Genomic DNA, 24,587 nt, shown 5'->3' on the forward strand with positions numbered 1-24,587 from the left:
TCAAGATAATGATATAGCCAAACAGGCTAGGAATGATGCGATCGGGTACAAACTCGTAAGTAAGGAACATTACTAAAAGTTGTTGAACCGTAGTGCGGACTCGATTCAATTATCGATGTCCTTGAGTGTTTAATAACTCGGAGCCCGTGAAAAATTGGAATCAATGAGAATGTAATACTTGATGGAGAACTCATAATAAGTTATGCAGTTCTGTGATAATCTCGAGATACCAGGGGGTAATACTCGATGACAAACCAAAGTAGAGGTTGGACTGGGGTATTGCTCTGCAGAAGACAAGTGCTTAAACTTGCACGAGAAATGGTATTTAAAAGAGAACATGGTTGGAACCACGATTGCAAAATGTCAGATCCCAGATATAAGACGAACTTATACCAAGGGAATAATTAATTTAAGAAAAGCTTTAATGAAAAGATCTACATCGTGTCCATGGGCATGAACGCAAAGTTCAAGGTCGACTCCCACTTCTCCAATGCATAACCTTTCATCCACTTCTCATTTTTCAAAGAAGTTGTAGTGTTGAAATTTTATCTGGCAAAATACCAGAAGAGTATGACTCATGAAAACTTTCGAGTTCACACATATTATGAAAGGCATAGGTTCAACCCATCAAGGCATCTTAGGAACATATACCACAAACTTCGGAGTAAATATTACAAGCTCGAAAGAAGAGCATTGTTCAAAAACAGATGATACAATTTACCAAATGCATTATATACCCATGGAAAGGCTCATAAGGTTATTCAATATGAAGGACACTGTCGGATAAAATCCAACAAAGGAACCGATGGTCCACAAGGGATCTGATGTGAGCATCGGTACTCAACCAGAGGAAGAAGAATGCAAGGAGATCTGATTACAGAAACAACTGACTAACTCAAGTTCAAATGCAAAAGAATTATGATTTCCAAATCAGGGGGTCAGAAGCAACGCTCTGATCAAGGATGGATAATTTGAGTAGGCTTAGGGGTACAATCGATGGCAATTTGATAGGTCGAGATCCAGCTCATGTTTAAAACGACGTCTGAGCCGGAAGGACGAATTCTAGGATATGATTGAGGATTGCGAGCATTCGCAACAAATTGAATCAACGGACTCAAAATGATAACGACAAGAGATGCCAATAAGATTACGAGACTTATGGGATTAACCATAATGCTAGTAAGCAAAAATTTCAAGAGCAACAGGCTCCTGAAGATTTTCGGAAGATCGAATGATATTTCGAACACTTTTGTGAAATACTTGAATCAACTGGGGATGAGTGGATACTCGGTAAGTGCGAGGATTATCCGTAGGGGTATTCAGGTGACAATGAACAGCAAGGTAGTAAGCTCAAAGGATTCTCGGAACAACAGAGAGAATTTCGGGGTATCTTGTAATAACAAGATCATCTGGGAAACATTGTAAGAATGGCGAGTATACGTGGTTATTCATAGGAGTTTATCGATGAAAGGGAATTGGAAAAGCGTTGAACACAAGTTCTCGGGTTATCAGCGGAGAGTATCTTCAGGGTCTTCACGTGCAGCAGACGATCATCAGTAATAAGGGGCTCTCCGGGTGAAAGTGATAACGAGATCCTAATGTTAGATTTAGTAAAATTCACTTAACCTAAATAGAAGAGAGATCAGAGTCCCAGAGTATAGACAAGGAGTAAAAGATCCTAATACCATCCAATGGCGACGTGGGCCCGTAAGCCACACATCCATGTTAGTAAAAGTTTTTCAACGACTAGACTCGACTTCGGCCAAGGAGTTGGAAAGGGGATTCCTACAGGCAGTTGGCTCTGATACCAACTTATGACGCCCCCGATTTGACCGTACACTAATCATGCACGCAAATGTGTACGATCAAGATCAGGGACTCACGGGAAGATATCACAACACAACTCTAAAACATAAATAAGTCATACAAGCATCATAATACAAGCCAGGGGCCTCGAGGGCTCGAATACAAGTACTCGATCACAGACGAGTCAGCGGAAGCAACAAAATTTCAGTACAGACCTAAGTTAAACAAGTTTGCCTTAAGAAGGCTAGCACAAACTGGGATACAGATCGAACGAGGCGCAGGCCTCCTGCCTGGGATCCTCCTAACTACTCCTGGTCGTCGTCAGCGGCCTGCACGTAGTAGTAGGCACCTCCAGTATCGTAGGAGTCGTCGTCGACGGTGGCGTCTGGCTCCTGGACTCCAGCATCTGGTTGCGACAACCAGATAGAAAGGAAAGGGGGAAAAGAGGGAGAGAAGCAACCGTGAGTACTCATCCAAAGTACTCGCAAGCAAGGAGCTACACTACATATGCATGGGAATATGTGTAAAGGGGCATATCAGTGGACTGAACTGCAGAATGCCAGAATAAAAGGGGGATAGCTAGTCCTGTCGAAGACTACGCTTAAGGCCATCTCCATCTTGCAGCATGTAGAAGAGAGTAGATTGTAGTCCTCCAAGTAGCATCGCATCGCATAATCCTATCCGGCGATCCCCTCCTCGTCGCCCTGTTAGAGAGCGATCACCGGGTTGTATCTGGCACTTGGAAGGGTGTATTTTATTCAGTATCCAGTTCTAGTTGTCATAAGGTAAAGGTACAACTCCGGGTCGTCCTTTTACTGAGGGACACGGCTATTCGAATAGATAAACTTCCCTGCAGGGGTGCACCACATAACCCAACACGCTCGATCCCATTTGGCCGGACACACTTTTCTGGGTCATGCCCGGCCTCGCAAGATCAACACGTCGCAGCCCCACCTAGGCTCAACAGAGAGGTCAGCACGCCGGTCTAAACCTATGCGCGCAGGGGTCTGGGCCCATCGCCCTATGCACACCTGCACGTTGCGTACGCGGCCGGAAGCAGACCTAGCCCCCTTAATACAAGCGCGAGCTTACGGTTCAATGTGGCGCGCGCCACTCAGTCGCTGACGTCAAAAAGAGCTTCGGCTGATACCACGACGCCGGGATACCCATAACTACTCCCGCGTAGATGGTTAGTGCGTATAGACCAAATGGCCAGACTCAGATCAAATACCAAGAACTCGTTAAGCGTGTTATGTATCCGCGAACGCCGACCAGGGCCAGGCCCACCTCTCTCCTAGGTGGTCTCAACCTGCCCTGTCGCTCCGCCATAAAGTAACAGTCGGGGGCCGTCAGGAACCCAGGCCCACCTCTACCGGGATGGAGCCACCTGTCCTTTCAGCCCCCTCATTAGAATCACTTGCGGGTACTCAACGAGCCGACCCGACTTTAGTCACCACATGTGTCAAGTATATAGTATATAAGTATATACCCGTGATCACCGCCCAAGTGATCACGGCCCGATAGTATAGCACAACAGACGGACAAGAATGTAGGGCCACTGATGGAAAACTAGCATCCTATACTAAGCAGTAGGATAGCAGGTAAGGGAAACAACTGTAGCAACAATGACAGGCTATGCAACAGAATGGGATTAACCGAAAGCAGTAACATGCTACACTACCCTAATGCAAGCAGTAGAGAGTAGAGTAGGCGATATCTGGTGATCAAAGGGGGGGCTTGCCTGGTTGCTCAGACAAGAGAGAGGGGTCGTCGGTGACGTACTCGACCACAGGGGCATCAGCATCGTCACGGGGTCTACCGAAGAGAAGAGGGGGGAGAAACAGTAAATACATAGCAAGCAAGTGCATAACAGGACAACAGGCAGAGCTAGACGTGTTCTAACGCGGTATGAGGTGATACCGGTGAAGGGGGGAGACATCCGGGAAGTATCCCCGGTGTTTCACGTTTTCGGACAGATGAACCGGAGGTGAAATGTTGCAGGTTCACTATTCTAGGGACGCGTGGCGGACGAACGGACTGCGTATTCGGATTCGGCTCGTCGTTCTGAGCAACTTTCATGTAGAAAATATTTTCATCTGAGCTACGGTTTAAAAGATATGATTTTCTAAAGATTTACTAATTTCTGGAATTTAATTAATCATTTAATTTAATTCGAAATTGTATTTACGACATCAGCATGATGTCATGCTGACATCAGCATGATGTCATGCTGACATCAGCAGTCAGCAGGGGTTGACTAAGTCAAACTGACATGTGGGTCCAGTGGGACCCACCTGTCATTCTCTGTTTAGGTTAATTAAGGTTTAGCTAATTAATTACTGTTTAATTAAATTAACTAATTAGTTAGATTAATTTAAACAGGATTAATTAACTTAATTAATTTAGTTAATTAATTAAATTCATTATTATTTTATTTTATTTTATTTTTTATTTTATTATTATTTACTTTTTTATATTCTTTTTTTTACGTTCCAAGGGCGTGGGGCCCATCTGTCATTGACACAGGGGGAAGGACCCACTGGTCAGTGGTACAGGGGCCCGGCGGAGCGGGCGTAACGGGTGGGGGGGCGGGACGAACCCGCCAGGGCTCGCGAGCACACGCCCGAGGCGTGGCCGCGGCCAAGGCGCGCCGCCGGCGAGCAAGGTGCGGCGGGGCGGGGCCTGCGGCGGCCGAAGGCGGGAGGCGCCGCGGGGGCGCATGCGGGCGGTGACGGGGCGAGGCAGAGCAGCGGCAGGGCGCGGTGAGCGCGCAGGGGAAGGGCGCGTTCGGCGAGTGGGCGGCGGCCCGGCGAAGTGCACAGGGGCGCGGCGACGCACGACGGTGGATGTGCGGGACGACGGGGAATGGGAAGCAGGGGGAATGGAGTTCTCACCCCCGTTGCAGGGAAGTTTGGCGGCGAGGCGCGATGGCGCCGACGGGGAGGCGGACGGCGGTGAGGTTCGGGGTCGGCCGGCGATGGAGAGGCGGGGCGGGGCAGTCCATCGACCGACGAGGTGGGGCGTCGGGGTGGCGCCGGGGACGAGCGCCGGGGACGAGCGCCGGCGCCAGGGGCACGGGGCGGCACCGGGCGGCGTCAGGCTCGGCGAGGCGGCGCCGGCCGTCGGCGATGACGACGGGATCGGGAGCGGCGCGTCCAGATCGGGGAGAGGGGGGAGAGAGCGAGGGGAGAGTGGGTGGTTGGGCTAGGGTTTCGGGGGGGTGGGGGATATGGGGAGTGCGGGGTGGGCCTCCTGGTGGCCTGGGTGGCCAGTTGGGCCGAATGGCCCAGGAGGAGGGGGGCTTTGTCTTTCCCTTTTTTTCTTTTTTTTTCTTTTCTGTTTTCTTTTCTTTATCTATTTTCTTTTCTATTTTATTCTTTTAATTTCTGTTTTATAAAATATAAATACAACTCCTAAATTAATGTTATAATTTATTCTACTGCCCCAAAAAGTTTGACACCTGATTAAAATAGTTTGCATTATTATTATTTTTAAAAGGCATTTAATTAATTGTCATAGCTGCTGTTTTAATTACTTTAGAGCCTTTAAACATTTTATCAAAGCTTGGTCTCTCCACCATAATTGCTTACGATTTATTTGAAACAACCCGAACATTTTAGTTTTAATTTTTGAAAACTTTTGTTGTTTGCCATATTTTGAATTTGAATTTTGATCCGGTTTTGAACTAACGCGAGATTATCAACACTAACAGAGGTGACGTGGCATCATTAGCGTAGGGTTACTGTAGCATAATTATCCGGGTGTCAGAAGAAGAAGAAAAAGAAGAAGAAGAATTTATGTTCTCTTTCTTATTCTCCTCTCCTCTTCTTTATCTTCTTCTTTTTCTAACTAAGGTAGGAAAAAATGACATTTTTTAGCTAAGCTAGGTAAAAATGCGAAGTGCGTAGGTCATGTAGGTCATTTTAGAGCTAAGCCAGGTAAATAGGTCATTTTGGAGCTAACCTAGTGTATTATGCCATTTTTGAGTTAACTAAGCATATTATGCCATTTTTGAGGTAACTAAGCATATTAGAGCTAATTTAGCATTTCAGAGCTAACTTAGGTCATTTTGGAGCTAATTAGGCTTATTATGTCATTTTCGAGGAAAATAAGCTAACTATGCCATTTTTTAAAACCTAAGTAAGCTAATTATGCCATTTTTTACATATGTAAGCTAAGTGTATGTCATTATTGAGCAAGCCTAGGTAAGTAAGCATATTAGAGATAACTTAGCATATTAGAGCTAACTTAGGTCATTTCGGAGGAAACAAAGCTAAGTATAGATCATTTAGGAGCTAAGTCTAGGTCTTTATGCATTTGGTAAGCAAAACACTACAAAAAACTTACCGTCATCACGGAGGTGAAGGACCGGTCTGGTTTGCGCCAGTGCGAGACGAAGAAGGATCGGTCAGGGTTGGGTTTGCGCCAGTGCGAGACGGAGAAAGATCGGTCGATGCTTGCCGGGAGGCATGCTGCACCAAAGATAATTTGCAATGTCTCATTAGCATGATGCAACTAAAATGTGAATACTAGTAACTAATAACCATTCAAATGAAACTCATCCTGTCCGCTATAGCAATCTGGGGCATCGGCGGAGGGGTCTGACCATTTTTCTCGCACACGGACTGCACATTTTGTTTTCATGAGTCAGTCATATTACTTATTAATGAAACAAACATTACGTGCATGATTTGGCTAATATGCAGGAGAAACTTACCACGAGGAGCTCGTATAGGGCCCGGCGAGACGCGTCATTCCGGTTCCTCTCCGCCTCCAACAGACTAGCCGTCCTCTCCTCCAGCTCGATCTCCCTCTGCTTAGCCTGCCTGTTTGCCTCCGCCAGAAGCTCCTGGGCCCTAGCCTCGATGGCGAGCTCCACTGGCCGTGGTCGAGGCAGTATCTCAGGAAGAGACCTCGCATGGCGCTTCTTGATCTCCGGGAGACGTCTAGTAGAACGTATCAGTCCATCCCCAATGGCTACCGATCCATGTTTCCTCCCTTCACCAGATAGCATCACGAGCTCTTGATCAAAAGGACTCTGGCTCAGGTTGAATTCATCCCCTTTCGTCACCTTCCCAAAGTCTCTGTACCTCACGAGCTTGTTGTGGGAGGAGATGTTGGTGAAGCTCTCAGGATGATCAAGGTCATCCTCAGAGAATGCCTTGGCCTTCTTGAACGGGACAGTATGGGCCATGGCATAGAGGTCATACAGCGGTGGCACCTCCTTCTTGTTGTGTTTCGCCTAAAAGAGAGGAACAACATATTAGTTAAGGGCTCAAGCTAGCATGGAGAATGAAATTGCATGAATCATTAAGGGCTCAAACCACATACCCAGTGATCCCCGTACTCAAACAGGTTGGAGCTCCCTTGATGGTGTGGCACACCTCGCATTTGGGCACGCTTATCCCTGTCCTTGTTGTGTTCGGCTAGCCATTAGGGAGAGCACCACTCATCCACCAACGCCTCCCAACAGTCCATCCTATCCGCACACCATCTCGGGGGCACCTAAGTTTGGCAAAGAGAAATTTTAGCGCTACGCCTACGAATGAAATCAAGGAAACTAAGTACAAGGCCTTAAGAATAGGTAATTACCTTCATGTACTTCTCCTTACTCTGATACTTGCCGCGGCACTTCTTCTTGGCCCTCCTAATGTTAGTCGAGGCGTAGTAGTCTCGAACAGCCTGCACCCTAGCCTTGTGACATAAGTTCTGAAGTAGGCGCTTGCACTCGGCTTCGAGAACCCTAGCCGCCTCCGCTTCGTGTTCCTCAGAACACCTGTAGAAGGTCTGCAATCGAACAAGACAACACTGATTAGTACAATCACTAGGTAATGTTGATTTTTTATTCTGTAAAGGAGAAATTACCCAAAACCGCCGCCTCACAATGTCGGCCACCGTCTCGCACAAGACACCGTTGACCCTCTCCACCGGCGGGGCCTGGGTAGCCACGTACAGCTCCCAACTCAGTGCTAGCTGTGGAACCTGACCCTCACCGGGCAACGTGACCCACCCTGGGAAGTGGTGCCGGCAAAGCACACCAAGGACCTGGTTGGGCCTGCGGACACCATCGACGTATATCCAACCCCTGCAGTATGACAAGGCCAACACATTAGATATTAATTTGAAGAAACATGAAGGACAAAGGTTAAAAAAGAGTAAATGCACTTACTTCTCCCTGTTAGGCTCAATCAAAGACCTCTGATCGCAGGTCGCCAGCACGGCCGGGAGCTTCGTACCACCATGCTGGTAGACCTTCTTGCCCTGCTCAACCAGCTCGCCCTCGCTAAAACTATCGTCATACCAGGTCTCCTCGCCATCAGCATGGCCACTAGTCTCCGGAGTCACGTGGGACGAAGACTCCGGGGCTCGAGTCTCCTGGGACGAAGACTCTGGGGCCCGAGTCTCCTGGGATGAAGGCTCGGTGACCCGAGGCTCGTCGTCCCGAGGCTCGTGGACCGGAGTCCGAGACGGGTCCAAGTCTGATGGGTCCACCTGAGAAAGAGCACTCCGGTGGTCCAGAGAAACAGCTGGGGGTGGCGGCGAGGAAGGCGCAGCAGGCTTCCTGCCTCTCCCGCCGCCACGTCCACCTCTACCTGCACCCCTCTTCGTCTTCCCCCGACCTCTCCCGGCCAAAGAAGAAGCGCCCGCTGGTGTCGTCATGCTGTCTACGAGCGCTCTCCGAAGCTGCTGGGGTGGAAATAAGCACCCCTCCCAGCACGCGCCGAGGAAGGAGGCTCGAAGCGCTCTCGACCCGCGCCCACCATCTGTCAACACCTGCAATGACAAAGAGTAAACGAAATTAGTACAAAATAAACATAATAAAATATTTAAGTGTGTACCATCATCATGAACATAATAAAAAATTGAATACCTAATAACATGAACTAATTAATAATATATATTCCCGTCGACCACTCGGCTACCCTCAACCCCTCGGCTACCCTCGACCATCGGCGACCCTCTTTTTCCACTTTTCCTACTTCTTTTTTTCATCTTCTACTTCTACTTCTTTCTTTTTTCATCATCATCATCATCATCATCATCATCTTCTTCTTCTTCTTCTTCTTCTTCTTCTTCTTCTTCTTCTTCTTTTTTCATCTTCTTCTTCTTACTCTTCTTCTTCTTCTTCCTCTTCTTCTTTTACTTCTTTTTTTCATCTTTCTTCTTCTTACTCTTCTTCTTCTTCCTCTTCTTCTTTTACTTCTTTTTTTCATCTTCCTTCTTCTAATAATCTAAACCTAAACCTAGCTAGCACTAACCTAAACCACCCACTAACCTAAACTTTCTTCTTCTGATAATCTAATGTTCTTTTTTTTTACTTTCTTTTTTTTCTTTTTCTTCCTCTTCTTCTTCTTCTTCTTCTTCTTCTTCTTCTTCTTCTTCTTCTTCTTCTTTATTTTCATTTTTCCTCTCCTTCTTTTTCTTCTTCTTCCTTCTTCCTCTTGTCTTCTTTTTCTTCTTCATTTTCCTTATTTTCCTTTTTCCTCTCCACTTCTACTTTTTCTTCTTTTCTTCTTAATATAAAAAACTAGCCTACAATCTACTAACCTAAAAAAAGCTAACCTACAATCTACTTCTTCTTCTTCTTCTTCTCCCCCCTTCTTCTTATTCTACTTTTCTTCTTCTTTTTCATCTTTTTTTACTTCCTTTAATTATGACTATTTAACTAAAACCTAACACTAATCTAATATAATCTAATATAATCTAGCTAACTATATATCTAATTTATCTAATATCTAAAACAGAAAAGAAAAAACAGAAAAAATACAGAACTCCCCCTCTTCTTCTTCTTCTTCTTCTTTTTCTCCTCCTCCTCCTCCTCCTCCTCTTTTTCTTCTTGTTCTTCTTCTTCCCCCTTCTAGTTATTCTACTTTTTTTTCTGTTTTCTTTTTTCTTCTTCTTTTTTCTATGTTTTCTCATCCTAGTCCTTTTGGGTCTTCTTTTCTTTCTTTCTTTCTTTCTTTCTTTCTTTTCTTTTCTTGTTCTTGGGCTTATCTAACTAAGTAATTAACCTCATAAACTTTAACCAAGTTTGCGAAAATATATATTTATATCTACAATGCCAAACATATATCATTAGATTCATCATAAGATGTAGTTTCTCATTTTATATTTTTGGTAGTAGATATAAATAGTTCTCTCTGTAAATTTTGTTAAAGTTTAAAAAGTCCGACTTTTCAAAAACTCTATACGCCCGACATTATGGAACGGGGGGAGTACTACAACAGAGCAGAGAAAAATGAGGAGGGAGCATCAACCCAGGCCGCAACATCGAACATCAGCAGAGAAGTCATTAGGCACCTACTCATATGCGCTCACTCGTCATCTTCCTCCTCGCCGGGGAAGAGCCATGTGGGCGGCACTGGACCGTCGTAGTCCTTGCTCCACTTCCATGGTAGGAGGCCGATGACATTCCCGGTTGTCATGTCATAGACGCCTGTGTGGTACAAAGGCTGATTCGGGCGGTCCATCGCCTAGAACCACATGCCAACCATATCATCAAGGAAGGAGATCTGATAACCCTCCAATCCTTCCCGGTCCGCCCGCACATCCCATGAGCCCAGCCGGCCCACAAAGAGCGCCTCGTCGCCGCCCAGGGCAGTCACCTGGCCCCATTGTGATCCTGACGACCGGAGATCCGCCTTGTACACCTCGAACGCATACGCCGACCTGCCGCCCTCCGTGTTCCTGTTGACCATGAGTAGCGCGCCGCTGCGTGATTTGACGAGGTAGTTCATCACCCCCACGCCGACGTAGCCACAGCCTTCGATGACGGTCTCGACAGCGGAGATCTTGGGCTCGCCGGTGTTCTCGTAGCCGACGTCGAACGCGAGGGGTTCCCCGCTGTTGGTGATGGCGTAGAGCTTCCCCTCGTAGTAGATCAAGTCCTCGTACCACCGCCACTTGTCGTCCGCGCCGAGCGACCACGAGAAGCACTCGAGTGTGCAGAGCGCGACCTTGGCGAAGTGTTCGCGTCCGACAATTGCGGCGATCAGGCCGTCCGGGCACAGCACCAGCTTACGCACGCACATATCCGGACCCATCGCCTCGTCCTGGGTATCAGATTTGCTATTTCACATCTATGTGTGAAATAGTTATCTCACATCTAACTGTTCAACCACACGATGTAAAACGTCAAGATTCGTGCGCTCTTTGTCGTGTCGCTCCTTGTTGTTGTTGCTACCTCGCTCGATCACGCTCTGGGAAACATGTTGGGCTGTGTTCGGGTTAAGTTGCCCAGTGATGGGCTTTTAGCTGGGCTATGAGTTGTCTTTTTATATGTTTTATGGGCTGTAATTTTTCTTTTGGTGATCGGAGTGAAAAGAGGAGCGGTTGGACATGCCCCTGTGCACGGCCACTCATATTTTTTGCTTGTTTTCGAGTGCGTTGTCTGAGGGGCTGAGCTGACAGGACCGCATTTTGTCTCGCTGTTTTTGCTGGTGCGGGCCTCATGTTGCATTTTTTGTCATTTTTTTATTAAAGTCATTGCACGAGAATATAATCGATAAAACGTGTGCCAAGCAATAATTTTTTATTTTTTATTTTATTTTATTGTCCCTTTGTTTTTTAGAATTCATGAATTTAAAAAATATATAAATTTTGTTGTTGTTGCAAGTGCAAGTGCAAGTGTTGTCCATGCCCCGCAACTACATGTTTTTAACACGGATGTAAAATTGGGTCGACATGTGTTACAAACGCCATCCTGACTGCACTTGCATGTTTTTAACATGATTTTATGATTTCGTGATTCAAATTTGCTAACTCACATCTAGATGAGAATTACTTATCTCACATATAACTGTTAGGCCGTTTGATGAAAAAACTTAAGGATTCGTGTTCTTTTGAAGCGTACGCTCGCACAAAGTTTGTTCCCGTTACGTGCTTTGTCCTCCCGTTTCCTACTACGCTACGGCAGGCAGTGTTTTTTTCTTTTGAGACGAGCTACTCTAGGTTGCTGCGCTCGACTCTGATGGGTTGTGGTCTTTTTTTCATGTCTTTTTATATACTATAGTCTTTTTCTGTTTCTTCTATATGGGCTGCTGCGTTCCTTATTTTATTGTTTTAGCTTTTTTGTTTTTGTTTTTTGTTTATTATTTGTTTGAAATTATGAACTATTTTGTATTCATGATTTCTTTTGTCTTTTATTTATATTTTTCAAGTTTCTCTTTTTTTAATTTATGATTTTTTCACTTAGACATCTATTTGCTATGTCATGCAAATCTTGATTGCGGGTTGTTCCGTCGCATGGGTTTCGTGTCACGCCGTGTGTGGTGACTACTTGTCGGCCTTGCTCATCTGTGCGTCTTTTCTTAGGCCGTTCTCATGGCGCTATCTGCGGGCCGTTTCAGATTGGTTTCGTTAATTCTCATCTAGATAAGAATTAACAATGTCTCATCTAACTTATATATCATTAGCTATAATTGCTTCTAAGTCATGATGGTTGTCGTTGTATCATGTTTCCTGTTCGTCCCTCATGAAGCTGTGAGGCCTGATATGACTTTTTTAGTGGGCCATTTTTATGTTTGTGTATTGGGTTTTTTTTTTGTGGAGGGGGAAACCCATTTCAGCTGTTTCTGAATCAGCTGTTTCTGAACTTCCTTCAAAAGAATTTCTACTTGCTCGGTGAATGTCTTGCTAGAATATATAATTTCGTAAAATTGAGGTTTAGTATCTTTTATATGTTTACGTAACTCATCCAAAAAATTATTTACCTGTTTGACTTCTAACGAATTAAGACATCCACTTATTTTGGTATAAATAGTAGCTATCTGCTCTTCCTTTGCCACGTGTCCTTTTATTCCCTGTTTTTAATTTTGGTTTGGTTGTGTAGTTAAAGGAGAGTTTAACTTGATCTATTTTCTTTTGGTTTTTGTAATCTCGCCTAGATGAGATTTAGTGATGTCTCATTCTAGGTCTATAGCCTTCCAACTTTAATGTTCGCACAAACTCGATTATGCGCATATGTGTCAGCTCGTTCTCTTTTGCCACACTTTCTCTTGTCCAGTTTTTTTTGTTTCGTGTCGGCTTTTTACCACGTTTCTTTTCACGTGGGACCATATATGCTGTCATTTGGGGAGCACAATCAATTTCTTTTTTCTGTGTTCATTTTCTCTATGTGTTTTTGTGTCCTCGAGGAGAATTTGTAGAGTCCACCCTTGACTTACAAATGAACTCGTAGTTGTTCTACTTATAAGTTCACCCTCGACTCATAACTGGAGATGTGTTATGTTTTTCATCCCAGTTGCTAGTCGACGTTCGACTCGCAACTGGCCTTGTAATTTGTTATTCTCCTATTTGCATGTACACCCTCGACTAACTAGGCATGTAGTTTGTTTCATCCAAATTGCAAGTTCATCCTAGACTTGCAACTGGGCTCGTAGTTGCATAGTTATCATCAGTTTTCAGTCCACTCTCGACTCACAACTGGGCCCATAGTTTTGTTGTTATCCCAACTGCAAATCCATCCTCAACCCGTGACACGTGTCACAATTTTGTGTAGTTGTCCCATTTGTAAGTTCACCCTCGAATCGCAACTCATATCGTAGTTTTATGTAGTTGTCTCGGTTGCAAGTCCATCCTCGACTCGCAATTAGGCACATAGTTTGTGTCATCTCAGTTGCAAGTCCACCCTTGACTCGCAACTCGGCCTGTGCTTTGTTTTTCATCCTAGATGAATGTTCACCCTTGACTCGCAACTGGGCCCATAGTTTGTGTCGTCAGAGTTGCAAGTCGACACTTAACCCGCAATTAAGCTCGTAGTTTTGTAGTTGTCACAGTTGAAAGTTCACTATCAACTCGCAAACCGGGCTCGTAGTTGTCCCATTTGCAAGCCAACCCTCGACTCGCAACTAGACCCTGTGTTTTTTTCATCACGGATACATGTCCACCCTTGACTTGCAACGGGGCCCATAATTTTTTCCTCTCGGTTGCAAGTCGACCCTTGACTCGCAACTGGGGGTGGTAGGTGCCCTAGTTGCAAGCCCACCCTCGACTCGCAAATGGGCTCGTAGTTGCCTCAATTGCAAGTCTATGCTCAACTCGCAACTGATATATGTTTTGTTTTTCATCCTAGTTGCAAGTCCACACTCGACTCGCAACTAGGATTGTAGTTTGTTATTGTCTTAGTTGCAAGTCCAACATCGACTTGCAAATGGTATCGTAGTGTGAGTTCGCCCTTGACTAGTAACTAGGCCCGTAGGTTGTTTCATCTCAGTTCCAGATCCACCCTTGACTTGCAATTGGCTTGTATTTTCGTAGGGGTTCCAGTTGCAGGTCCACCATTGACTCGCAACTGGGCCCATAGTTTTCTTGTTGTTCTAGTTGCAAGTCCAACCTCGACTTGCAACTCGTATCGTAGTTTTGTGTAGTTTTCCCTGTTGCACCCTCGACTCGTAACTCGTATTCAAGTTTGTGTAGTTGTCTCAGTTGCAAGTCAACCCTCAACTTGCAACTATGCCGGTAGTTTATTTCATCCCACTTGCCCACCATTGACTCGCAACCCGACATATGTTTTATTTTTCATCCCAGTTGTAGGTCCACTATTAACTCAAACCGGGCTTGTAGTTTTTTTCATCCTAGTTGCAAGTCAAGGCTTGAGTTGCGACGGGGCTCTTAGTTTTATATTCCTTCCAGTTGACTGTCCACCCTTAACTCGCAATTGGGTTCGTAGTTGTCCAGTTGCAAGCCCATCATCTACTCGCAACTGGAGCATGTGTTATTTTGATCATAGTTTGCAAGTCCACTCTTGACTCGCAACTGGGCTTGTAGTTTGTTTCATCACAGATGCATGTCGACTCTTGACTCGCAACTAGTCTTGTAGTTCCATAGTTCTCTTAGTTGCAAGTCCATTCTCGACTCGCAATTAGGCACATACTTTGTCTCATCTCAGTTGCAAGTCCACCCTTGACTCGCAACTTGGCATGTGCTTTGTTTTTCATCCTAGTTGCGAATGTTCACCCTTGAGTAGCAACTGGTCTCGTAGTTTGTTTCATCGCAGTTGCAAGTCGACCCTTGACTCGCATCTAGGCTCGCAGTTTTGTAGTTGTCCCAGTTGAAAGTTCACTGTCAACTCGCAAACCAGGCTCGTAGTTGTCCTAGTTGCAAGCCAACTCTCGACTCACAAATAGACATTGTGTTTTTTCATCACAGATACATGTCCACTCTTGACTTGCAACTTGGTCCATAATGTTTTTCCTCTCGGTTGCAAGTCGACCCTTGACTCGCAACTGGGGGTGGTAGGTGCCCCAGCTGCAATGCACCGTCTACTCGCAATTGGGCTTGTAGTAGTGTAGTTACCCCAGTTGCAAGTGCACCCTCGAATCGCAACTGGGGCTTGTAGTAGTATAGTTGCCCCAGTTGCATGTCCATCCTTGACTCGCAACCGAGGCTTTGTAGTTATAATTGTCCAAGTTGAAAGTCCACCATTGACTCACAACTGCGTTCTTTGTACTTTTGTAGTCGCCTCATTTGCAAATCTACCATCCACTCACAACTCGGGGTCATAGTTTTTGTAATCACTCCAGTTGCAAGACCACCATCGACTCGTAACTCGGTAACCGCCCTAATTGCAAGTCCACCATCGACTCGCAACTTGAGGGTTGTTTTTTCTTCTTTGTCTCATGACACTTGCAAATTGACCATCGAGTCGCAACTAGGAGAGGGGGGGGGGGTTCGTGTATTTTGCAGTCGCCCCAGTTGCAAGTCTACCATCGACCCGCAACTCGGGACCCATAGATTGCATTCGGCCAAGTTGTAAGTCCACTGTCGACTCGCAACTCGGGTTGTAGTTCTTTTTGTGTTTCTTGCTAGTTGCAAGCACCCCCTTAACTTGTAGTTGTGGTTCTTTTGTCTAGTTTTGTATTCACCATAGTTGCAAGTCCATCATCGACTCGCAACTCGCCCCGTAGTTTCTAGTTCCCCAGTTGCAAGTCCACCATCGACTCACAACTCGGGGGGGGGGGGGTAGTTCTTTGTGTTTTTGTGCCAGTTGCAAGCAACCGCCTAGACTTGCAACGGTGGTTCTTTGTCTAGTTTTTGTATTAGTCCAGTTACAAATCCACCATCGACTCACAACTCGAGGGTTGGTTTTGTTCTTTTTGTCTTATGCCACTTGCATATCGCCCCTCGAGTTGCAACTAGCGGGTTTTCCATGTACTTTTGTAGTCGGCCCAGTTGCAAGTTTACCATTGACTCGCAACTCGGGGTCGTAGTTTTGTAATCACCCAAGTTGCAAGTCCATCATCGGCTCGCAAATCGGTAGCCTTCCCTAGTTGCAAGTCCACCATCGACTCGCAACTCAAGGGTTGTTTTTTGTTCCTTGTCTCATGCCACTTGCAAATCGACCCTCGACTTGTAACTAGGGGGTCCGTGTACTTTTGCAGTCCCCCAGTTGCAAGTCTACCATCGAATCGCAACTTGGGACCCGTAGATTTTCATTCGACCTAGTTGCAAGTCCACCATCGACTCGCAATTCGGGCCATAGTTCTTTTTGTTATTTTTGTCTAATGCCACTTGCAAATGGCCCATCGGCTCACAACTAGCAGGGTTTTCCGTGTACTTTTGTAGTCGGCCCAATTGCAACTCCACCCCAGTTGCAAGTGGGGTCATAGTTTTGCCCTTGACTCGCAACTCGGAACCGTAGTTTTTGTAATCACCTCAGTTGCAAGTCCACAATCGACTCGCAACTCGGTACCCGCCCTAGTTGCAAGTCCTCCATCGACTCGCAAATCGGTACCCGCCCTAGTTGCAAGTCCACCATCGACTCGCAGCTTGATACCCATCCTAGTTGCAAGTCTACCTTTGACTCCCAACTTGGAAGCTTTTTTAGGTATATTTGCCCCAGTTGCAAGTCAACCATCGACTCACAATTGGGGCCTTTTTTCGTAGTTGTAGGTGACCCAGTTGCAAGTGCATATTCGACTCGCAACTGGGGCTTGTAGTAGTGTAGTTGTCCCAGTTGCGTATCCACCCTTGACTCGCAACTAGGGCTTTTTTGTAGTTGTAGTTGCTTCAGTTGCAAGTCCACCCTTGACCCGCAACTCAGGCTTTTGCAGTTGTAGTTGCCCTAGTTACAAGTCCAGTGTTGACTCGCAGCTAGGACATTCTATTTGTAGTTGCTACAGTTGCAAGTCCACCCTTGACTCGCAACTTGGGCTTTTGTAGTTGTAATTGCCCCAGTTGCAAGTCCACCCTTCACTCGCAACTAGGGTATTTTTTAAAGTTGTTGCCCCAATTGCAAGTCCACCCTTGACTCACAACAGGGCCTTTGTAGTTGGGTATAGGCGCCCAAGTTGCAAGTCCACAATCGACTTGCAACTAGCCTTTGTAGTTGTAGTTGCCCCAATTGCAAGTGCACCCTCGAATCGGAACTGGGCTTGTAGTAGTGTAGCTGCCCCAGTTGCATGTCCATCGTTGACTCACAACAGGGCCTTTGTACGGAGTCCCAATTGCTAGTCCAACCCCAACTAACAATCGAGCCTGTAATGGCAGTTGTCCTAGTTGCAAATCCATGTTCAACTCACAGCTGGGCCCGCAACTATTTTTTTGCCGTCTTGGTCGCAACTTCAACCCCCAACTTTGTCCTAGTTTGTTTTTTCATCCCAATTGTAGCTCAACACTTTGTGTTTTGTTATGTGTTTTTGTGGGCCCAACCCATTTTTTTTTCAAAATGTCCCGCTTTGCAAGCCCATCTTCAACCCAAATTTGATATTTTATCGAAAGAAATGCAACCAAGTCTGGGGGACCCAACTTTTAGAGTGTCATGTTTTTTCAAAAAAAAGCTAGCAATTTACATGTTTTTTACCCCCGACACGTTGATTTTGTTTCTTAACCTCTTTTTTGAAATGTCATTGTGGAATACAAAATGGGACACACCATTTTTTGAGTCACATCTTTTTGTACAACCGGTTTTTTAGAAACATCTTAACATTTTTTCAGGAACATATATGGCCAGTTGGAGGGCAAAGACGTGGCGAAAAGTCCCAAGGCGATGACCATGGAGGTATGCAATTTTTTGATGCTTCCGTTTGGGGGAAAGCTTGCTACTGGTTCTGTGTGTTTATATAATAAAATGCTACACTCATAGGAACATAAGTTTACTGTGTTTAAATAATGGTAACTACTAACTCGTTTGCTTGTTTTTTATGCTTATTGGCCACATGTTTTACAATTCGTGATTGTTGGGAGTTGTAATAGGTTTAAATTTTGTTATCAGCTACCTATATGTAGAAGTATTTTTTGCCACCATTTCTGAAGTTGTGAATATTTGTTTGTTTAACGATGCCATCTTTATTTGTGGATTTAGACGGCATGAACCATTACTAGTGATGCTATGTACCCAGTTCTTTTGATCTGCATTTTTGTTACCTACGTCACAAATAGGTTATTTTGGTTTAGATTTTCATTTGAAACACGACTCGTCAAATGATCGGGTTAATTTAGGCAGTAAGCGGTCTTAATGTTTGTACCAATTTTTTGCAGAACCACTACATTTGAACTAACCAGGAGTAGGTAACTTTGTCATTCTTCACTTTTGATGTAGTCGTAACAGTGGCAATCATGCATTTGAGCCATACAAGCGTGTAGAGTAAACCCTATCAAAACATATAGGTTTATATGACTAGTATGATAGCAGAGAGTCGACGAAGTCTTTGTTTGAGAGTTTTAAATTTGATGATAGTCCAACTTTTGTTTATCACTTTCATACCACGTGCTCAGATTTTAACTTGCTTTTTTGTTTGGTCAACTCCTATAATACATTTATTTTTTTCTATGTCATGCATCATTCCAGACAATGATTGTTTACAACTATATTTTTGTTCTGATAAATGGGACAACCGGTTTCACTCTAGCGCTACATTTTGTTCATTTTGTTAAATGGGACATTTTTGTTCAAGACGTTGAGTATGAAGGAAAACACGTGAATGTCAATCTAACTGAGTAACTTTTTGTTTGAGGGATTGAAAACATTGGTAATAATTTTCGATGTGTTTTTATTCCCACAGTAAAATTAAGAGCAATTTTTTTTATAACCCACCTTTATTTTTTTCTTTATTTTTCAGCTTGCTGTAGTTCAGTAGAAGTAATGAGAGAAAAGAAGGAAGAAAGACCATTTGGAAGCGAACAAAGAAGGTACCTTCTCCTGTACTAATTTTCTGGGTTTTCAGTCACAAAACTATAAACATTTGTGTTTTTTTGGCTTTTTGCACCCGATTTTTTTTCTCATTGCTTTTCTTTTCGTTAAGAATTTCTCTCCTTTTTTTTGTTGCACTACAGGGATCAAGAGTCCAGACAGAAACAAGCAAAGACAGACCGAATCAAACAAGAGCAGCAAAAAACAACTAAAACTAGTCAGGCCCAGGAACAACTACAAGGCCCAGCAGCAACGACAAGGCTTTATCTCGATACGGAAGGTGTCCATGAGCGGACGTTGCTGGACAGGATACCGACGTGCTGTTTCTCCAAAAAAAGAAAAGACAACAACGTGTTGGACTGCAGAAAAAAAGACAAAAAACAGGAAAAGACGTCTATAGATGGTCTACAGATAGTTGTGATGTCATCTTAGATGTGAGACTAGATGAAATATAGACAGACCCCTAGGCGAGGCTGGGGAGAGTCCTCGTCCTCCCGGTGAAAGGGCTCGTCAAGGGGAAAATATCTGGTGCACCGATCTCACATTATGATTTTAAAATGTTCAAAAAATTCTGAAAAAAAATTAGCACACTCAAACAACATCAATGTAGGTTGTCGCAAAATTTTAAATCAAAATTCGAAACATTACATGAAAAGTAAAAATGACAAATTCAACACTGAATAGTATATAACACAACTTGGACTTTAGATTCGCCCCATTATCATATTGATGTCAAATTTGTCATTTTTGTATTTCAAAAACTATATCGAATTTTTGTATGAAACTTTATGACATCATTCATTGATGTTGTGTTAACATGCTAGAATTTTTTCAGATTTTTTTAAATATTTTATGACATCCGGTGCACCGATAGCGGTGCACCGGATACATTCCCGCTCGTCAAGCGGTAGCAGAAGAAGTCTTCGTCGATAAACAGAAGCCGATCGTCACACGCGCCGCAGTAATGCGCGCAGCCGTCGGCTGGCGGTGCGGGCTTGGCGCCCGGGAAGCTGAACGTCTTCCCGTCCACGAGCGCGAGGTACCCCACCGGCCCGTTGCCATGCCGTAGTCGCCGCTGCCGTGCGGCGGCACGCCACTTGCGGCAGACGGCGCCGGCGTGCAGACGGTCGTCGCCCGTAGGGAGGCGACCAACGACTCTGTGCATGATGTCGATTGGGAGCGCAGACCAGTTTGGTGCACGTGTTGGCGCCATGGCCTGTAATCCCTTCGGCGGCGACAAAGACGACGATGCCATCTATTTGATTGATTGATAGTATTGACGACAAAGACCAACTTGTATAGGCCGTGTCCTGGTAAAGGTCGGCCACAGGTTGGAATCCGGATTACTTGGAGTCCAAGCCGTATACGACTAGGATTAATTTTATTTTTTTGCGGGGGACGACTAGGATTAATTAGGTAGGACTTGTATAGGTCTAGCATTGCTCCCCATAGACCTGTTACTAGGAAAATTACCCATTCGTTGTAACGGTAGAAAACACACACTATTTTTATAGTAAACCAAGCGGCTAAAGATTCTATAGCCATGACATGTAAATGTCTTGTGTTTTGGCACCAATGGTTAACTATACACTGGTATGAACCGAAATCACTTGGAGACAATATATTTTTATATTATAGTTTGTTTCGTTGTGTTTTTCTCTGCTGCAAGGCAAACACCAAGGCGTCTAGGGTTTTGCTGGCCGCTGCCGGCCGCCTCCTTGGCGGCGGCGCGGCTGCCGGCGATTGTTGTCCCAGGACGGCGCCGTTCGACGTCGTGGCTGGTATCTCTCTCTCTACTGTGAGGTCTCGGTCGTCTTTACGGCAAGTCTCCCATAGTTGATTCGTTGTTCTACTCCATCGTCTTGATCGAAGGAGATTATGTTGTGCAAGAGCTTGTGATTCCAACAAAGAGAAGTTGAGTTCCAATCAGTCTCACGCTGCTGTGGTGAAGTTGTGAAGGGCTATGGCGATTCTTGTTGGTGCAGGTTTCTCTTTCTCTTGAGGTTTGATCATTCAGGAACAAGCGATGAAGGTTTTGAGTTGGAATTGTAATGGACTGGGGAACGCCCCGGCGGTTCGTGCCTTGCTGGACGTCCAACGAAGATGCCAACCTGATGTGTTGTTTTTGTCGGAGACACACCTAGATAGCTACCCGGCTGAAGGCTTGAGGAGAAGATTGAAGATGGATCAGAAACTTGTGTGCCCTAGTGATGGTAGGAAGGGAGGGTTATTGCTGTTTTGGAATAATAACACTAGGGTGACCAGGCTTGAGCTAGACCCTATGTTCATTGATGTTAAGATTGAAGAAGCAAATAATGTGGTGTGGCGTTTGACAGGGATGTATGGGGAGTTTCGGTGGGAAAATAAACACATGACGTGGAGCCGCATGAGGCAACTCCACCAAAATCTTAAACTTCCATGGATTCTGTTGGGTGATCTGAATGAAATTCAGTACCTACATGAGAAGGATGGAGGTAACCCACGCCCGATACAGTATATGCAGGCTTTCCAGCAGGTTATCGAGGACTGTGAGATGCACGACCTTGGGTTTATAGGTGACAAGTTCACTTGGCATCGAGGGAGAATCAAGGAGAGGCTTGACAGGGGGCTGGTAAACGACACTTGGTCGGTACTTTTCCCCCATGCAGCTCTGCAAAATATGGAATATAATCACTCGGATCATCGACCTCTGGTTGTGGACACAGAGTATTACGCTCAGACTGTACCTGTAGTGAATGATGTACATGCGAGGAGATTTGAGGCGAGATGGTTACGTGAAAAAAGCTTTAATGATACAGTTCTGGAGGCTTGGTCAAGAGTTGAAGCAGATCCAGGCTTGACTAGCATATACGGAAAGCTAAATAAAATGCATGCAGAGTTTCATGATTGGGACCAGCGCGTCATGAAGAAACCAAAGAAAAGGTTACGTAAAGCTCAAAGGGACCTGGAGAATGTGATGGCTGGCCCAATGAATGATGAAGCCGACGCTAAGAAGAAAGAACTGGCAGAGCTGATTGAGTATCTATTAGAATTAGAAGAAATCGAGGCTATGCAATATTCCAGGGCTACGTGGCTCACGAGTGGCGATCGCAATCCTGGTTTTTTCCAAGCCTTTGCATCAGCCAAAAGGAAGAGGAATTTTGTCAAAAAACTTAAAGATGCGGGAGGTAACTGGTTGGAAGGTATACCGGAGTTAAACTCACATATTCCTGACTATTTTACTCATCTATTTACTTCTGAAGTACAGCACACGGATCCTAGTGTCTTACAAAAAGTGCAAAGCAAGGTCACTACACAAATGAATAACTTCCTGTTGGCGCCTTATACTGCGGATGATGTGAAAAAGGCTGTGTTTAGTATTGGAGACCTAAAGGCTCCTGGCCCGGATGGTCTTCATGCCATATTCTTTAAGAAATACTGGCATATTTTGGGGGATGATATAACACAGGAGGTCCTTCTTGCTATCAATTCTAGGAAGATTCCGGCTGAGTGGAATGATACAACAATTGTTATGATCCCGAAGATTGATACGCCAGAACTGGTAACTCAATTTCGACCCATAAGCCTCTGTAATGTTCTTTATAAAATTATCTCCAAGATGTTTGCGTCACGTCTGAAAAATATCCTCCCTGAGATTATCTCGCCTACACAAAGTGCTTTCGTACCAGGAAGGATGATTACTGACAATATTCTGATAGCATATGAATGCATTCATAAAATCAAGAATAAGAGGGCTGGACATACTGGTCTGTGTGCGGTAAAATTGGACATGCACAAAGCTTATGACAGGGTGGAATGGTCCTTTTTACATGATATGATGGCTGCTTTGGGATTTCATGAACATTGGATTGAGATGATGATGGCTTGTGTAAGCTCTGTCAGGTATAAAGTGAGGTTTAATTCTCAAGAGACGGATTCTTTTACTCCTACAAGGGGTATTAGACAGGGGGACCCCATCTCCCCTTACTTGTTCCTCTTATGTGCGGAAGGTCTTTCTAGTCTATTGCAGTATGAAGAAGAAGCTGGTGGCATAGAAGGAATCAAAGTGTGCAGAAATGCACCATCAGTATCACACCTGTTATTCGCTGATGATTCTTTGATTCTAATGAAAGCAGATACTTTAAACGCAGCTTCCTTACAGCATGTTCTAGAGACCTACTGTCAGAGTTCGGGACAATTGGTGAGTTTGTCGAAATCTAGTGTCTTTTTCAGTCCAAACACTCCTGTCGTATCTAGGACTGAAATTTGCCAACAGTTAAACATTGATACTGAAGCTTTATCTGACAAGTATCTCGGGCTTCCGGCGATGGTGGGAGCAGATAGAAGTGACTGTTTTAGGCACTTTTGTGAAAGAATTAAAGAAAGGCTGCGAGGATGGATGGAGAAACAATTGTCCACTGGTGGCAAGGAAATTCTTATTAAATCTGTAGCTCAAGCAATCCCAGTTTTTGCCATGTCAGTCTTTAATATACCTAAAGGGATTTGCAAAGAGATCACTGATTTGATTGCTCAGTTTTGGTGGGGGGATGATGAGGAACACAAAAGGATGCACTGGTACACTTGGTAGAAACTTTGCTATCCAAAAAATGAAGGTGGGATGGGCTTTAGGGACCTCCACTCTTTCAATTTGGCAATGCTCTCGAAACAATGTTGGCAACTTATCACCAACCCAGATTCACTTTGTGCTCGAGTTTTGAAAGCAAAATATTATCCAAATGTAAATTTACTCCAAGCAACATTGAAAAGCGGAGCATCATTTACATGGCAAAGTATTATGAAGGGGTTAGAAACTTTTAAGTTGGGATATATATGGCGCATCGGAACTCGAGAGAATGTGAATATATGGAGTGATCCTTGGGTGCCAGCCAGCCCGGATAGGAAGGTTATCTCAAACCGAGGTCAAACTATTCTCTCGGTCGTCAGTGATCTCATTGACCCTCATACGGGAGCATGGGACGAGCCCCTGATCCGTTCTATTTTTAATCCTGTCGACGCCAGAAGGATCATGCAAATCCCAATTAATCATAATGCATTTGATGACTTTATTGCCTGGAACCCAGATCGAAGGGGTATTTTTTCAGTTCGTTCGGCGTACCTTACAATGGATTCAATCTTTTCAGGCGCATGCAAATGTATTGGCACGCCCAGCTGGATCAAACTTACCGGAAGTATGGCCTACACTGTGGATAATTCAGGTTCCACGTAAGATTCAGATTTTTTGCTGGCGTGCACTTCATGGAATTATCCCCCTAAGATCCATACTCACTAATAGACATGTGGGTACCAATGGCTCATGTCCGATTTGTCACCAGGACGCAAAAGATGTACGCCATCTGCTTTTTGACTGTACACATGCAAAGGAATTGTGGCTTCGACTTGGTATACTGGATATTGTTGAAGAAGCGAAGTTAATTGATCGCTCTGGTTCAATCATACCCGAACACCTGATCCTAGCAGACTCCAGACCGATCCTATAAAGCCTAATTTGGATGTAAAGCAGGTGATAGCGGTTGGGGCTTGGTACTTATGGTGGGTGCGCCGTGAGCTCACCCATGACGGATCACCGCCACCTCCCTCGAGATGGCCTATTTCGGTCCTGTCAATTGCAAATAATTTTCATCAAGCCAACTTAAAAGTTCGCGTTGTACAT

The 24,587-nt window shown here is 44.8% G+C and overlaps 1 protein-coding gene across 1 annotated transcript; it reads left to right on the forward strand.

Moving 5' to 3' along the window:
- Nucleotides 1-21,218: 21,218 nt before the first annotated feature.
- On the forward strand, nt 21,219-23,504 carry LOC141021850 (uncharacterized). The gene is made up of 3 exons (XM_073497699.1): nt 21,219-22,104; nt 23,053-23,117; nt 23,193-23,504. The coding sequence occupies exons 1-3, from the start codon at nt 21,219-21,221 to the stop codon at nt 23,502-23,504; spliced, it is 1,263 nt and encodes a 420-aa protein (XP_073353800.1).
- Nucleotides 23,505-24,587: the final 1,083 nt, after the last annotated feature.

The sequence above is a fragment of the Aegilops tauschii genome, chromosome 4, assembly GCF_002575655.3.
Source record: "Aegilops tauschii subsp. strangulata cultivar AL8/78 chromosome 4, Aet v6.0, whole genome shotgun sequence".
Classification (NCBI taxonomy): Eukaryota; Viridiplantae; Streptophyta; class Magnoliopsida; order Poales; family Poaceae; genus Aegilops; species Aegilops tauschii.

Excerpts from the sequence above, each read along its gene's own strand:
- LOC141021850 (XM_073497699.1), top strand. The coding sequence starts at position 21,219 with ATGTTCATTGATGTTAAGATTGAAGAAGCAAATAATGTGGTGTGGCGT. Across the intron at positions 22,105-23,052 it reads AAAACTTAAAGATGCGGGAG|ATACTTTAAACGCAGCTTCC; the intron begins GTAACTGGTTGG and ends TAATGAAAGCAG. Across the intron at positions 23,118-23,192 it reads GTCAGAGTTCGGGACAATTG|TTAAACATTGATACTGAAGC; the intron begins GTGAGTTTGTCG and ends ATTTGCCAACAG.